Source organism: Gavialis gangeticus, unplaced genomic scaffold, assembly GCF_001723915.1.
Source record: "Gavialis gangeticus isolate Ggan-Ray unplaced genomic scaffold, GavGan_comp1, whole genome shotgun sequence".
In the NCBI taxonomy this organism is placed as follows: Eukaryota; Metazoa; Chordata; order Crocodylia; family Gavialidae; genus Gavialis; species Gavialis gangeticus.
The window spans coordinates 64144298-64160270 of NW_017729031.1; the positions used below are offsets into that span (position 1 = coordinate 64144298).

A 15973-nucleotide genomic window follows, 5' to 3' on the forward strand; every position below is an offset into this window, starting at 1 on the left:
GTTGTGGTGCACTAATTGAAACTCTGATAATGCGCTACCTGCATTATCACACAGGGGGTCCCAATCCCAGAAGATGCCTGGAACTCCCCCTTCTGCATCCACATTCCTTCATTGTTGGGTGTCATTGCTTCATTCAATGTTTCTCTTCCATCCCCAGTCACTGCTTGCCACATCTCTGTTCAGGTCTCTGTTCCCATAGCCCCCAAGTCCCAGTTCCCTCAGGCTGTCCCCCATGCTCTGCCTGCCTAAGTCAAATCCACATACCAACCATCCAAGCTCCCTGGCAGGCTAATAAGAGCTTCTGCCCTTCTGATTGGACATACCCCCTCCTACATCTACTCGCCCTGCAGGAGACAGAAGAGAGCTGCTTCATTATCACCTCCCCCCTCTCCAAACAGGGTGCTGAAATTCTCCAAGCACTTATAATATGTGCACGAATCAGCACCCCATGAATTTCTTATTTCTTTGTGCACATATTGGGCATTGAGTTAATGTGACCAACACAGTAGGTAATTTATTTTAATGTCCTTGCTGCATATCACCCCCCATCCACACAAAGCAAAGGAAAACCTGTAGACTTCAGTCCCCTCTCGCTCTTCCTGCAAGCATCACCACAGCCTGCCCCCCACACTACAGACAATGTACTTATGAAACAGAAGGAAGGGCTGCAGTGAAATTTTTTATTTCATTTCTAGAAACACTCAGTGGTAACAGCTGAGTGGTTTAGCATTCAGTACTGATTGATCAGTGGTCTACAGAGCACCCTTTCCATTGGCAGTGGCCAGAATGTGTGTGGCTAGGCAATTCTGCACAATGGCTCCCTGACTAGCATTTGTATGATGATTATAGGGGGCACCATGCACTATCTGCCCATGACTCTGTCTAGCCACTGCCTCCTGCACTTCCTCAGACCAGGATTCACTGAATACCTTCTCCCTGGTCTCACAAATATTGTGGAGCATGCAGGCTGCCACAATGAACACCATAACATTTTCTGGCTCCACCTCAAGCCTGTAGTTCAGTGACCTCCACCATGCTTTCAGATGGCCAAAGGCAAATTCTACAGTCATCTGGCATTTGCTGAGGTAGTAGTTGAATCCTTTCTTTTGCTGGTGAGTATTTGTCCTCCATATGGCTTCATGAGGCAGGGCAGGAAGGGATAATCCGCATCCATTATGTTAAGTGGGAGCATAGCAACACCCCAGATCACTGCATCAGGGATCCTGGGCACATATTGTCCTTTCTCCATCATGCCAGACAGCAGTGAGTTTCAAAAGACACATCAATCATATGCACTTTCTGCCCAGCCTGTATACTTGTTAGTGAACTGTCCTCAGTGATCAACTATGGCCTGGAGGACCACCAAAGCAAAAGCCTTCTTGTTGCTGAATGACCAGCTCCCCTGGGATGGGGATAGGACCAGGATGTGTGTTTGATCCAATGCACCCATGCGGTTAAGGAACCCCATGGTCTTGAAACCCTCAACAACTTCCCAGAAGTTATGGAGACAGATGAAGCTGTTCACCACAACATCCTGCAACAACTGGGATACATCATGTATCACCACCCCAGCTGTTCAGGGAGCCATGCTGAACTGGTTCCCAATGAAGCAGAGACTGGTAGGGGTGGCCAGTTTCATGATGGCAATGGCCACCATCTTTTCTGATGCAATGACTGGAGCTCGATGTGCAGTGACAGCAGCGAGACTATGTGCACATATTTGTCCCTGATCATGTGGAAGCTCTCAAGCCACTGGTGATCATCCCAATTTGACAGTATGATGTATTCCCACCAGTCAGAGCTGCTTGCATGGGCCAGACCTTGCAATTATTGCTCTGTAGGTTGATCCACAGAACACTGTCAGCCTCAAGATCCACAGCTTCCTCTCGGTTCTCTGACTGAAGCTCATGACCCATTGACTAGTATAGCAAGGCCTGAGAAGCTGCTACCCTACATTGGCACTTTTGTAGAAGGTCCATCATAGTCTGCATTGAATTCAGTATCTGTATCTCTGTATTATCAAGTGCCACCATTTTCCAGTTGGGTACCTCCAGGGTGTCCAACAGCATCTGGTTCTCCTTGCAGATTCCATCAGGAATTATTGAAGCCATGGTGTTGTGGAGGACACAACAGTTATTGTTTCACTCAGAGCACCACCTGCATGCACGAAGGGAGTTGAATATGTAGTGCTGTTGAATAGGATCATCAGCATTATAACAACCTTGTGCTTTACATTTCAATTTCTACACATCTCAGGTTCCTGTAACCACCCCTCCTCTAAAAACATGGGGTTTTAGGTGTGGGGGGGAATCACCCCTGAAATGCATCAAGCACTTAGCAGAAAAGGCAGGCTCTGAGCAGAAGACTGACTGGACAAACCTTGAATTTTCCCCCCTCAGATGAAATAAACACCCAGGAGCACAATTGAGCACTTCATAGGTCAGACAGTGTTGCCATGGTGGGATGGGGTGGGGAGGTGTGCTTGAAGGGACAGCCACAGTCCCTTCATACTTCATAGCAAACTGCCAGATAAAGAATTCTGTGTGTGTGTGCAGTAAGCCATTAACAACTATCCTTCTGGACAATGCGGGGTCTGGGGGACAATTTGTGGCAGGCTATGGAAGTCACAGGTGTTCTGATAGGAAAGGTCACATGAGCAGATTTGTATGAGTGCTGGTACTGAGACACAGTTTACACCTGCATAGTTATGCACATGTAGAAACTCAGACCTGCGTGAAAATGTTCCATCCACATGTCTATATAACTGCTCTCAGCCAGGGGCAGAAAGCATCTCACAACTCAGGTTAGAGCATAGTGACCTCTCTCTCAGTGACTCATTTTGGCCCTGAAAATATTCAGTGGAGGCACTCCATGTCTGCTGGGCTGGAGCAGCAGCCAGATACATTCCTAAGCCATGGCCCAACTGGGCTTGGGAAGAACTGGCAGAGTTGATTGATATTTAGGGAGAACAAAAGGTTTTGGAGCAGCTGCAAACTTGATTAAATAACAGGGGTGTGCAAAACAGGCTGTATTCAATTCAAATTCGGATTTGGCCTGAATCAGGGATAGTGATTCAATTAATTGATTCAGATCACTGTCCCCAATTTGATTCAGTTGAATTGGAAGATTCGATGCTGATTTGCAGAATCAGTGATTCGGCCATAGACACAGCTTTAAATGTTTTTTCTACATACCTTGAGGTACCAGGCATGGCTTATGAACACTGCAATGGTGGGCCAGATGGAACATCCCACAGGAGTGCAGGGGGTCCTTTGCACCCCCCTGGCTCAGCGATTGGTTGTGTGGGGACCCCGGGTGCCCTCCCAGACCCAAGAGGCACCAGTCACTGAGCTGGGAGGGAGTGCAGGGGACCCCCCCACACACACTCCCCAGTGGACTCAGACGTGGACCAGAAGTGCTTCTGGTCCACTTCCAGGTCTGTTGCCAAGCATGCTGGGGAGCCCCCTGTGCTCCTGTGGGATGCTTCATCCACCCCACCATCGCAGCATTTGTGAGCCGCCTGGTAGCCTGAGTATGTAGAAAAAACATTTAAAGCTGTGTCTATATTTGAATTGTTATATCTTTCTGAATCTCTCCAAATCAATTCAAAGAGATTCTGATTCAATTTAGAGAGATTAAAGGGTCTCCTGATTCAATTCAGATCTGGAGATTTGGCCATCAAATCGGGTCAAATCTCCACCAAATCAAATCAGGGACTGGAGCTTTGTACAGCCCTCTTAAATAAGCCAATCTATGTGCCATTGCCCAGGAAATGAAGGTGTATGGCTACAACTGGGACTGTGCACAGTGCACAGTGTTGCAACAAGATGAAGGCCCTGAAATGTGCTTTCCATTGGGCTAACGACTAAAATGTTCATTCAGGGGCAAGACGTACAATAGCTCCATTCTATGAGCAGCTGTCCTGCAGTCTCACAAAGGACACAGGCAATGCTTTCTTCTGACCCTTGGGTATGACGGGGGTGCAGGAGGCCACAGTATCACCTACCCTGCAAGAGTCCACAGACTGTCCTGCCACTGCAGTGGGCAGTGCAATATGCACTGCACAGCCTTCAGGCAACCAATCAGATGTGAGAGGTGCATGCTTGCAGCAGCTGGAGGATGGGAACAGCTGAAACAAAGTTGTCTTTACCATGACCCTGCTCTCCCTGATGCCTTGTCCACATAACCCAGAGGAGAAGGACATATTGGATCCATGATGGTAATGTCCCTAGAACTGTGGGATGGGCCAAAAATTCCAGAGGACCAAAGATTGGTATCAGTGCCAGAGATGCCTGTGGATCCACACCTGGGGACTTGTAAGTTATGGGGAAGGGGCTTAGATTGGTTTTGGTGACTAGGGCTTATGTAGATCTAGCCCTGCTTTTGCACCAAGGCCAAGTGCACTGAGGTGGGAGGGAGGGTGTTAATTTTGTAAGCAGCAAATATGTCCATTTCTTGCCGTTGTGCAATGTTTCACTTGCATGGGGGTGGACTTGCTGTGCCCTCTCTTAAACTTGCTTGTGGGGAAGCATTAATTCATTTACTGGCAGGAATTTGTGCTGCTGAGAGATGTACAATGAACTCCTGGGACTGGAGACACATCTGGGTTCCTGCATAATCATCCTTTGTGGGTGATTGTGTTAATACACCAAATGGAAGGGATGCTGCTTGGTGATCACCAATAGTCTGTCCACTACAGGGGGTGGAGACAAGATCTTTGATCATGAATATCTTTTCTTTTTCCCATTCCTGTTATCAGCTACCACATCCGCTGGAAGGTTGGGATGTGCACCTGAAGTGCAGACAGCAGCACAGACCAGAGCTGAGCAAATGCATGAACACCACTGCAGGCAACAATGGTCAAGAGAAAGCATGATGGAGACTTTGGTGGCGGCCTCAGAATCATGAGTATGATCCATGTATGAGTGATGGGATGAACTCCAGAAGGTGTATAGAAAGGTGAGACTGAGAGGTAGCAACTCACTGGGACATCATGACCAGCACAAGAGAATTCCTTGACTTGGCCAAACAGTGCTGTCAAAATATCAAGGAGAGCTGGTGAATGGACGGCATGTTTAGAGAGGATCTCCTTAAATACATGACCCCAGCCCCCATTCATAAGCTGCGCCCCCCCAGGACCACCCATACAACATCCACTGTCCGTGCCCCTATCCGTGGGCTGACCCTCATAGAGACCCCTATCTGTGATCAGCCCCTATAGTGACAACCTCACTGTGCCTGTGAGTGAGAGCCTCCCCTACTCTAGCAGGCCAAAGAGAGCACCACTACACTTTAGGGATGAAGGGGAGGGTGAGACAGAGGTAGCACTCGGGGGCAGGAGGGGGGGAAGAAGAGCCTATGACAGATGATGGGTTTTTAGTTGTTACTGGTGTTGCTTCTATAGGAAATTGGGGAGTGGGAATTATGTTCCTGCATTATTTTGGTTCTGCTTCAGTTACTGACAGTAAAATAAATGCTTTGGTGAAATTAAAATGAATTTTCATCCATGTCTGTCTGCTGTCCTGGAAAAGGTCATAGAGGCATGGGTTATGGGGAAGAGGTAAGCCAAACCAAAGAAAACCAGGCTTGTTTCAGACACATTACACTAATGAAAGAGGACACGCCCACCTTTGGACTGAGCAGGGGTGGTGTTCGCCCAGAATGTGGATACTGTGGCATATGGTGGTGAGCAGTAATCCAGGGTGCTTCACAGCACCCATAGTATTTCCTCTGAGGGCATGCAGATTCTCAGTGTTCCCCAGTCACCTCACACAAGGGAGGATCTTGTGGAGGAGCAGGGAGTTTCAAGGCCTGGGCTTTTATTATTGTGACCAGAGAAAGACACAGCAGCCAAACCCAGGCTGGGTGGTGGTGGGCTGGCTCAGACTTTTGTTAATGCAGAGAGCGACAATTGGGTGGGTGCTGCACAGTGCACACAATATTTCCTCTGAACACACATAGCTTCTCAGGGATCAAGAGTTCAGCTGGTGATTAGGAGTGGAGGAGAACAAAACAAATTCAAAACCAGGCAGGCAGGCTTGATTAACTGCTAATTGCCACTATTGAAAGACATGCTTGCCCATTAGCAGCTTATGCAAGCCCCTCACCCTACAAGCCAGCAAACCCCTTCCCCCCACCCTTCTACACTTCCTCTTTTACACACGGAGAACATGAAGTGAGGAATCGAACAATCCAAATAGAAACATTTATTTACAAACCAAATATTAACTATAATTAAACAAACCACAGAACAGGTTTTATAAGATAACAATCCATAGTTACTAGAACAGAAGAATTTCTTTTTACTACTGTAACAATGCATGATTCATGAAAAAAAAAATCTAAGCAATAATCATTTTTAACTAAAAGATCTTAGCTCTAAGGTCCACTTTCCAAGCTTGACTGAGAACTGGTGGATGGCAAAGCGTGGATTCATACCAGCCTGGGAAGGAGCAGGACCAATGACCAGCAGGCATAGAAACATTTCAAGGAGCCCAGCCATTATTTGCCAGTTCTCCTGGGTCTGGGAATGCCTCCTGGACTTGGAGCGATTCCTGTTGTGCTGGACAGCCATGAATCTGCCCATAGCCAGATGGATCTGTCTCACCATTTCATGCAGCCAATACTCACAGTCTCTGAGGATATTCACAAACCTGTCTGTGCATGCAGTGGTGGCAGCCTTCCTTGGTAGCCTGTGTCCTTGGTGGTGGCATTGCAAGCAGAGCTGAAAATAAAGAGATGCAGGAAATAGACTGAAGGATGCTCAGCCGTCTAAAAAAATGCACTCAAGAGAACCCTGTGGGTGGATAAGCGATTGGCCCAAAATGGCTGAGAAGGGGTGTCTGGCCACAGGCGGTAACAGGCCCTGAGTGGCTGCAAACAAGTGCCCACCCACTTGAGCTACTGATGCACCTCCCTGCTATGCAATGCTCTGTACCTCCCTACACTGCCCACTAACTCCCAGGGTCTTTAAAACACTGTTCTATGCCAACCCTTCCCCCCCACCCTTCACCTCACAGCCCAGCCTAATTGTAGCTGTTGGTTCAGGTGAAAGATGACTTAAAGGGTTCCCAGGGCTTCACATACCGGGTGTGGAGGTCGAGATCCATGGTCTATCTTCCTCAGAGGAAGTGGCAGGTGACATGACTGGGGACTCTGCCACTATCTTCTTCACTGAAGCCCCTGCAAGTTGCAGCAGTAGTTGGCAATGTCTCAGCAGGCAAAGATGCCCTGGAGGCCTCTGTCCTTGTGCATTCACAGTGATCCAGTACCTCCATTAGCAGTTGGAGGTATCTATAATGAACCATGTCACACAGTAGGGTGCCCTGATGCTGTGCTCTGGTGACATCCCTGCAGAAAGCAACCTCCCCTCCCCCCTGGCCTGCCAAGGGTGTCCTAAATCATTCATTACACACAAGTACCTGCAAATTGTAGTGACACGTGGTAGACAAGTGAGCTCACTACACAAAAATTGAAGTGATACTAGAGGGACAAAGGGGCTGTACATGTGACAGATTAATGGCTGCACCATTCCAAGTTGCAGCATCATAAACCATACTACAATGGGACGGGGGTTAGTTTATGATGACACAAACTCATTTAAATGGCCAAAAACTTGCATACATGTAAAGTGTGACACCATTAAGCTACACAATAGGGCAATTTTCATCACGTGTACAAGTGCCCTGAGTGAATGCAAACTGAACTACTATATTGCTGATGTATATCTGCCTGTTGATGCTTTACTTGGTTATACTCCAGAATGTTATGAAAGATTGATGTCATGATTGACAATGCACTTGCATGCTCTCTACTATTGACATTAACTTATAATAGAGTCCTAGACTCTTATCTAGGCAGTTACTGCAGATTTACTGGTTTCTTTAACTTTTGATATTTCTTGCTTCAGGAAGCATTTGGGGGCAATCATGACAAGAGAAATGTCAGAAATGTGAATTTTATGAATCATTAAAAATGAAGTTCCTTAATTAAACATAAGCAATTTTTTAAATGAATGTTACTAATTCATAACACAAGCAAAAGGAAAGGTATTACTTGAGGTAATCTCACAATAGCTGTACTTGATTGTGAAATAATTTGTTTAATGGAGATGGGAATATGAAAAGAAAAAATAATGATGGCTTTCATTCACCATTGATATGCTGTTTTTTCAGAGGGGTTACTCTGGAAACATTTGATAGTCAGTTCTCTGCTCATGGTAGCCCGAACAGGGAGAACACTGGTACAAGTGGTGGTATAACCAGGTGGCTAATAAAGTCAGACACCTACAAGCACTAAAAATCTCAAAGCAGAAGCTTGTAAAAGGCTGGCAGTGAAGTTCCTAGATCCTTCACAAAGTGGAGCTCCCCCTAGTAGAGATAAGAGTACCACAGACTGGCCACCACTCAACCCTGGATTTACAGCCACCTCATATCTCTGTCACAGCTACAGTAGATGCTTACTAATAGTAAATGAAGAGACTTGTGTATTTCAGCCATCTTTAAAGCCTTGTGTTTTGCCTTAAAAAAGTGAATCATCCCATCTCCCTTTGTTCCTTCTTTATCTTCCCATCATACCTATTCTGCTTCTCTCAGCTTGAAAGAAGGAGTCATCACAAAGAAACCAGTCATCTCTGTGGAGAGCAGCAGTGCTCTATATGCCACTACCTGAGAAATGTTGAAGTACAAGGCAGGACTTAGTGCCCCACTACAATGCAACAGGCAGCATGCTAGAGAAGACTTAGGCTTACAAAAATGCCTAAGAAATAAAAACATGAAACTTAGAGTATTTGACTAGCGTTAAGTTGTGACCTAAACTGAATATGTACATATGTGAAAAGCATAAGGTTACAAGTGCACTGGAACAGAAGGCAGTATTCCCATAAGAGCTAGCCATAATGCAACTTCTTGGGCTCCATTCTATTTAAGAGACCACAAGGAAAGATTGCATGTACACCTGAAGAGAGAAGGTCCACATAGGTTGGAAAATAGCCAGAGTCCAACTCCTCACATGCAACAGTGGCACAGTAAGACTATTATTGAATGCAAGGCGAGGACCTTTCACACGTAGATGCCAAGATTCACTGGGGAATTTGCTTCCTTTGTCAATCCTGGAGGCGTTACACTTTTATAGGCTAAGCAGGCATAATATGGTGCAAACATATTACAAACCCATTTTCTCTTTACTTCACACCCTATCACTCCACTAGTTCTAACAGCCAAAATTTAACTTATGTACTAAACATTACGGTTACAGATATAGAAGACTCTCTGTCTGAAGAAGTAGACTACAGCCTGACCCCCAAAAGGCCCATCCACCAACCACAGCTCTGTACAATTATGCCCCCACATCAACAAAAGTCAATAATTTGGGTTAGCCATATTTTGATGGCTAACCCACATTAGTTGTTGATCTGCAGCTTAAAAGGTTGCAGTGCAATGTGAGGCACATGAATCCAGGCAGATGTGCCTAACTTTAAATGAGCAATGAATATTTCCCAAATTGATTTTCATTAGAAACTGTTTGCATTAGAAATATGACTCTCTGGAAGCACCATGACATGTTTGAATTGCCAGAGGAAATGTATAACCCTTCCCTCTACAGAGTGAGGAGGTTTCTGTACAAGGACATCTACTGATAAATATCACTACATCATACAAAATGTACTCACTTTCAACACATGAACTCCAGACCTTTTAGTATCACAGTGAAATTGCATAATTCCTTGGCTTTTTACTGTAAGTGTAATTTAAGTCTCTGGAAACCTCCACAGAAGAGTAAAATAGTGATTACTTTCTTTAAAGTAAAGGGTGAAATGTGGGAATAAGGGACAGTAATGTTCAGAATTTATTTCATTATTTACAGGAGGTCATGATAGTTCTACTCTTTATTGAGAAGTTTATTGCTACAAATTCAAACTGCTTTAGTCAGTTCATAGAATTTTATGGAGACACAGATGCTCTACAAAAGACCACTTAGCTGATACTGTAGCCTTCTCAGTATAATGTATTTTTCCTTATATAGCCTGCTGCCTTTTATCCTAAAGGATCCAATATATTTTATGGGCTGAAACTCCAATTTTCCAACAAGATGACACACATAGACCTACCAGATCACCATTTGGCAATTTGCCTCAACACAAAACCAGGCATAACAGGCTGACAGAATGTATTTGGATGTGTGAATGGAGAGGGGTGTGTTACATGAAGAAAAGGGTCAAAATTCCTTCAAGTCCTGCTTTGTTCAAGCTATGAATGGACAATTGTAAGCAGATTGTCTACCCTGCTGGCTTTTGCAAGCAGATTTTGTTCCAGGAGAAACAAAAGTACCTAGCCAGTTCTCCTAAATAAAACCCAGTCTTCAAGAAACAGACAAGTGACCATATAAACAAACACCAAACCCTTCTGTCCTGTTCTGGGCACTAGCCCCCAAAAGCAGTCTGGATCCTCCTTCTAGCAAACTTTTCTGCTCACAGCTTGCTTCCTCCTCTCCTGCCTATTCTTCCAGGACCTTTTTAAAGCAAGTCACTCCTAGCCTATCTAAAGGCCCTGTAGATGGGCTCTCTCAACAGGGCTGACTTCTTCCTCTTCAAGGGACAGACTATGCTGTTATAAGGATAAGGTGACATCATCCAAACTAGGGGCTAATTGGAGGAGCTCAGGTCCATAACTTGCTTATACTCATTGGAAAATGGGGAGGCATTTTTTTTCAGATGGGGTCCTGTCTCACCTCAGTTCAGCCATATCTCTGCTACTACCAGTGTTGGTGGACTCAGGATGATATCAGGTGCTAGAATCCTGCTGTTTGAACTGGTTAAAGTTTTGCACCCTACACTGAATAACCCACTTTGGTGATGTTCCCTGACATCCAACCCTTGTAGGCTTCTCTTTTCAGATACAGGAGGGCCATGAGTCCCCTATTTAGCCACAGGGGCATCCCAGCCCTTTTACTACCTTTCCTATAGGCTGGGATGGATTTCCCTTGTGCTTCAAGGATTGTGTCCTTAAGGAGCAGCCACTCATTGTGGATTCCTCTCTCTGTTAGATTCTGGTAGTCGAAGAAGTTGAAACCTTTGTGATGGCACTAGCACCGCAGTCTTCTATTGACTTCATCAATTAGTCTCTTCCTCCTGTGCCCATGACCCATAACCAGGAGGATTGAGGAAAAAACTGCCTGTGCCCCAATCCCTTGAGCCCTACCCCTAGAGCCCTGTAGCCACTCATAGCCTGGCTGGGATTGCTCCAAGCCATGTCATCTGTGCCCACATGGGTGAGGAGCATGGAGTAGTGATGGAGAGCTGGACAAGTTTTGGGATCCTCTCAGCTACATCCTGGATATGGGCTCATGGGAGACAGAAGACCTCATGGGCCAAGGGGTTGGGGCAGCAGATTGGTCTCTCTGTTGCCTTCAAGAGGGAGTCATCTATGATGATCACTCGTTTCTTTCTTGGGGTGGTTGCAAGTTGCCTTTCTCCTCTACTTCTGGAGCTGGCAGCTCAGTAGGCTGTACTGCTGCTGTGAGGGGTTCAAATCTGTTGTGATGTTCCAGGAGGATGGTGACCCTAGTGCAGGGTGCCTTGGGGCTGGAGACAACCTTCACCCTAGTGACCCCCGGCTGGACTTCATGGGGGCTCCTCTTGTGCGCCCTCATCCTGCTAATCTTCTTTGTGCCTCCCTCCTCATTCTTTTGGCAAAGAGCCTAGTTGTAGGCATAGATTTCCTCTTCACCATCCCTGATGGCATGCAGCCTCTGCACCATAGCCTGGAGCCCCCCTAACTGGTATTTCAGGGACTTTAGTGTGGAGCACACCCCACAAGGGGAGGTGTCCTTGCTCCTGATCCCAGACACCTGCATACGTGCCAGGCAGCCCCCACAGCTGAGAGCCAGGGGCTCCATCTGTGTGGAGGCTGGAGCTATAGGTTCTGACTGGGTAGAGGTCTCAGTGGTACCAGAGGTGGGGGCTCCAGTCATGGGTGGGGGGATCTTGGGGTGTGGCATGTCAACACCATTGCACAGGTAGCAGCCTGGGCTACTACTGTGTTGACCCTTCTCTTTAGGCTTGCCACCTAGAGCCTCATACCCCTTCTGCTCACTCTTCTGCACAAACTCCCATGCCAACTCATGTGCTGGGCCCAGAGCATGTCTGTCTGCATGGCTCCGGTTGCATGGCTCTCTAGGGGCTGGCCGAAGCATGATCCATGGGGATGCGTGACCATCCTCGGCTCCAATCAGCTGCCCCACTGGCTACTGCCCACCCATCATGGGCCCCACTTATCTCCCAGCTCATGCTGGGGTCAGGCCAGGGGGTCTGCTGGTGGCAGAGCTCACAGGGGCATGACAGGCTTTCACCCATGCAAGTTATTTCTTGGTTATATAAAATAAGTCTACATAAGCAGACAAGGTTCTTTGGGTAAATCCAATATCTTTTATTAGACCAAGCTGTTGAGTTGGTCTAATAAAAGATATCAGATTTACCCAAAGGACCTTGTCTGCCTATGTCCTTAGACAAACATGGCTACAACCTACACCCCTGGAATAAGTCTACATATGCATTCTTCTTTGTCACTACCTTTTGTCCATATAGGAAAGACAATAAATCCCTAAGTTTTAGTCATTAGGTGAAATGGAAAACAAAGTATTACAGAGTGGATGGAAAGATAGAAAGACAGGAAGTGTCTGGTTCCAGATGTATTTAGATTTTACTGTTGACACACTTTACTTGACCTCCCTGTTACCCTTAACATGAAGCTTGCTCTTTTTCTCAACAATTTGTTTGCACTTCTATGTTCACATAACTTTACCAGATACCTTATTTTTATTTAGCACACTTTTTGGTTTTTCATTAAGCCACACTTTTCTTCCAAAGATAAACCATTTTTAAGGACAAGAAAATAGAAATTATTATGATGTTAAGGCATGCTGTATAATCACATATTTTTACACAAAGGTCAACCAACCAATCGTATCTTAATTTCTTTTTGGTATACTCTTAGATTCCCTTTGACACACAAGCGTTGTCTTCTTCTGAAACTTTTTTCATCTTATTTTAAGTCAATATGACACAACATGGACTGTAATTAACATTGACCTCCTGTATTCAGTTCTGCCATGATTTTCATCAGCAAGTCCTCAAATATTATAGTATCGGTATCACAAAACATGACTACCGCTGTTTGGGAAACAGAAATTTTATCTTTAGAACAATTTGGATATCTGGACATATTTAGTCTGAATTAGTAGAAAAATCAAAATATCCAAACTTTCTGCAAAACTAAAAGTTCCAAAAAAACCCATTCAGAAGTATCAAAACAAAGAGCAGCTTTTATATTGTTGATCAACCTTTTCAAAATGTTCAAATAAAAATATTTTAAGCTGTATTTGGACTTTAAAATGATACAGTAAATAAACCTATCAAATTTAAAACAAAAACATTAATGGTTTCAAAATATTATTTTGAATCAAATCTTAGAAAAATCAAAATATTTTGATGAAATAGACATTTTACAGAAGGAAGTAAAAATTCAAATGAGACTATATTACCCAGTGAGAAAATTTTCCACAAGGAACAAGAAACAGTTTTCAACGTGATATACATGATTCGGATGACCATATGTCCCAGTTTAGCTGTGACAGTCCCAGATTTTGGAGGCTGGTCCTAGCTGGCCGGTGAAAATTAAAACAAGCATTCCAGGCACAGGGCATGGGGTGGGGAGGTGGAGTAGCATAAGCTGTGCAATAGAAAACACTTAGCAGTAGAAAACACCTAGCAGATAGAAAAATTGCACTAAAATAGATTAGCTTAATTAGTGGAATGTCCATTAAAAGAGGAGATGATTGTTAACAACTGTGAAATAAAGAACAAAGGGTCATTGATGGGCCACTGACTCTCTTAGATGCCTGAATAGTAATACCAGGGCTGCTCCACACTGCCTCACCCCTGCCTCTGTCTGCGGCCCAATTCAGTGTGCATCGGCCCAAGGTGGCAGGCCCAATTTGGCACATGGGGCCCAATCTGGTGAATGAGAGTCTGAGGTTGGGATGGCAGGCCCAATCTGGAACATGTGGGGCTGGAGCTATGTGCTGTCCACGTGCTGGATTAGGCCCAGAGACAGATCCCATGTACTGAAACTGGCTCACTAACTAACCCTGCACCAGTCATCCAGCCCACAGCCCAGGAATGTTGGGCACCACTGCTACAAGCTGTTCTCTAGTTATAAGGTGCAGAAATTATTTTGAATTAATTGTGGTTGTGAGCTGCAAATATAAAGTACTTTATCAATAAAGATGAGATTTCTCCTTCGTATTGGATGTTGCAAATTAATTTACTCTAAATTCCACTGCATGAAGTAACAACGTTACACACGCTAAGGGGATTTAAACAGGTAGCCAGAACAAAACATTCTTTGTTGTAACTCTGAATGGGCAGGGCACTGTGTTTGTACAGTGTCTACAACAAATGAGCCATTAAATCAGTTTGTGCCTCTAGGCACCACAGTAACATATATGGTGGCAACCTAAATCTGTAGCCAGACCACGACAAACAAGGACCAAACAGGCAATTACTTATATTATCATTGGGCCCCTGTAAGTATATAACTAGCTTCATCTGATCTCAGTAAAATGCTTTACATTTTCCATATCACAGTAGATATTGCAGAGAACTAAATGCAGGAACTCTTTATATATGACAATAGATTGCTACTTTGTAAAACTACAAGACAAAAATTAGCATACTATCCAACCATTATGCCCAAGTCACTACTTACATTATTGCCCTGCTGTGGTTTATTAGAATAACAAATTATTGTGAAAAAAGCAATGTTGGCCTAAACAAATACCAGTCTTTAAATAATATAGTCAGACTGATTTACTGTAAGGATTTGCATAACTGCCTTTAACAAAGAAAGAGTCCAATATCCCTTTTTGCTCAGAAAAACTAGAAACTCTCCATTTCCCCATGGCCTTTATTTGTTCTTAGAAGGCAGAAGGTGAGATTAAATTCAATATAGACCAATGAAGTGTGGTATCTGCAACTAGCCACTTACTAGAACTTGAATATATTTCTGTTCCGCAAGATAATAAAAAATACATTCAAATGTAAAATTTTGTTTAAAACAAAATCGAAGTGCCTGTTCATGTTCTTATTATATTGTATTATTGTATAATCTTGGAGTTCAAAAAGTGATAAAATGACTCAATGTGAACATTTACCAGTGCACAAAAGTCTGACAGCAGAGAATTTGTTTTATATTCTCCATAAAATGTTGCTTAGATCAGTAGCTCTGCCTAAAAATGGATAAACTATCTCATTTGTAAACTGTAAAATCTCCAGAGTGAATGGAAGTGAGGTCACTTTTATATATTACCAGTACTGTGCAATTAATGGGTTAATTGTGCAATTTCCTAGAGAACAGCTACACCTTCAAAGTAGATATCATGCCATAAAAAGTTCCGACCAGCTATAAAGTTAGACCTCCAAAAATGTACTGGCTTCATAGATAGTTTAATTGGCACGTGTAGTAGAGTCTCCCCCCAGCTGACGGGTCTCCCAGATGCAAGGGTGCACCAGGCCCACCAGGGCTGGGAGTCGCACAACTGAGAGGGCTCCCAGTGATGGGAACTTGCTTCTTCCTGGTGGAGGAGCCTGGTATTGGGCTCCCCCTGCACCTTTAATAAGGTGCGATGCGTTCTGTTGCACAATCCCACAATCATGCTTCCTGCCATACATGTGATAGGGCAGGAAGTGTGATTATATGGATCATTCATTAGATCCCATCACTCCTTTACTTCCATATGTAGAGGACCCTACATTTGGGAACTCAGAATGACTATAACATAATTATAAATAGTTTAACAACTTTTCTAGCATCAGCCTTCCTGGCAATAAGCAATGCTTATCATGATTGCTCCCCTTGCTGCTAAAGAAAGACAGTTTAGAGTTGAAAGCTGTCTAGCATATCCCCCCCCCCCCCCC

General features: G+C 44.5%; 1 protein-coding gene across 2 annotated transcripts in view; it reads right to left on the reverse strand.

Annotated features, from left to right (window-relative positions):
* Nucleotides 1-15973, reverse strand: part of PDE1A (phosphodiesterase 1A) — a 480938-nt gene that overhangs the window by 11515 nt on the left and 453450 nt on the right. Inside the window, exon 18 of one of the 2 annotated variants that reach the window (XM_019523052.1) lies at nt 6200-6724. The exons of the other annotated variant lie outside the window; for it this stretch is intronic. Coding sequence (XP_019378597.1) covers nt 6627-6724 — 98 coding nt within the window. The 3' untranslated portion in view covers nt 6200-6626. Of the gene's footprint in view, nt 1-6199; nt 6725-15973 lie in introns of those variants that run through there. 2 annotated transcript variants of the gene reach the window in all.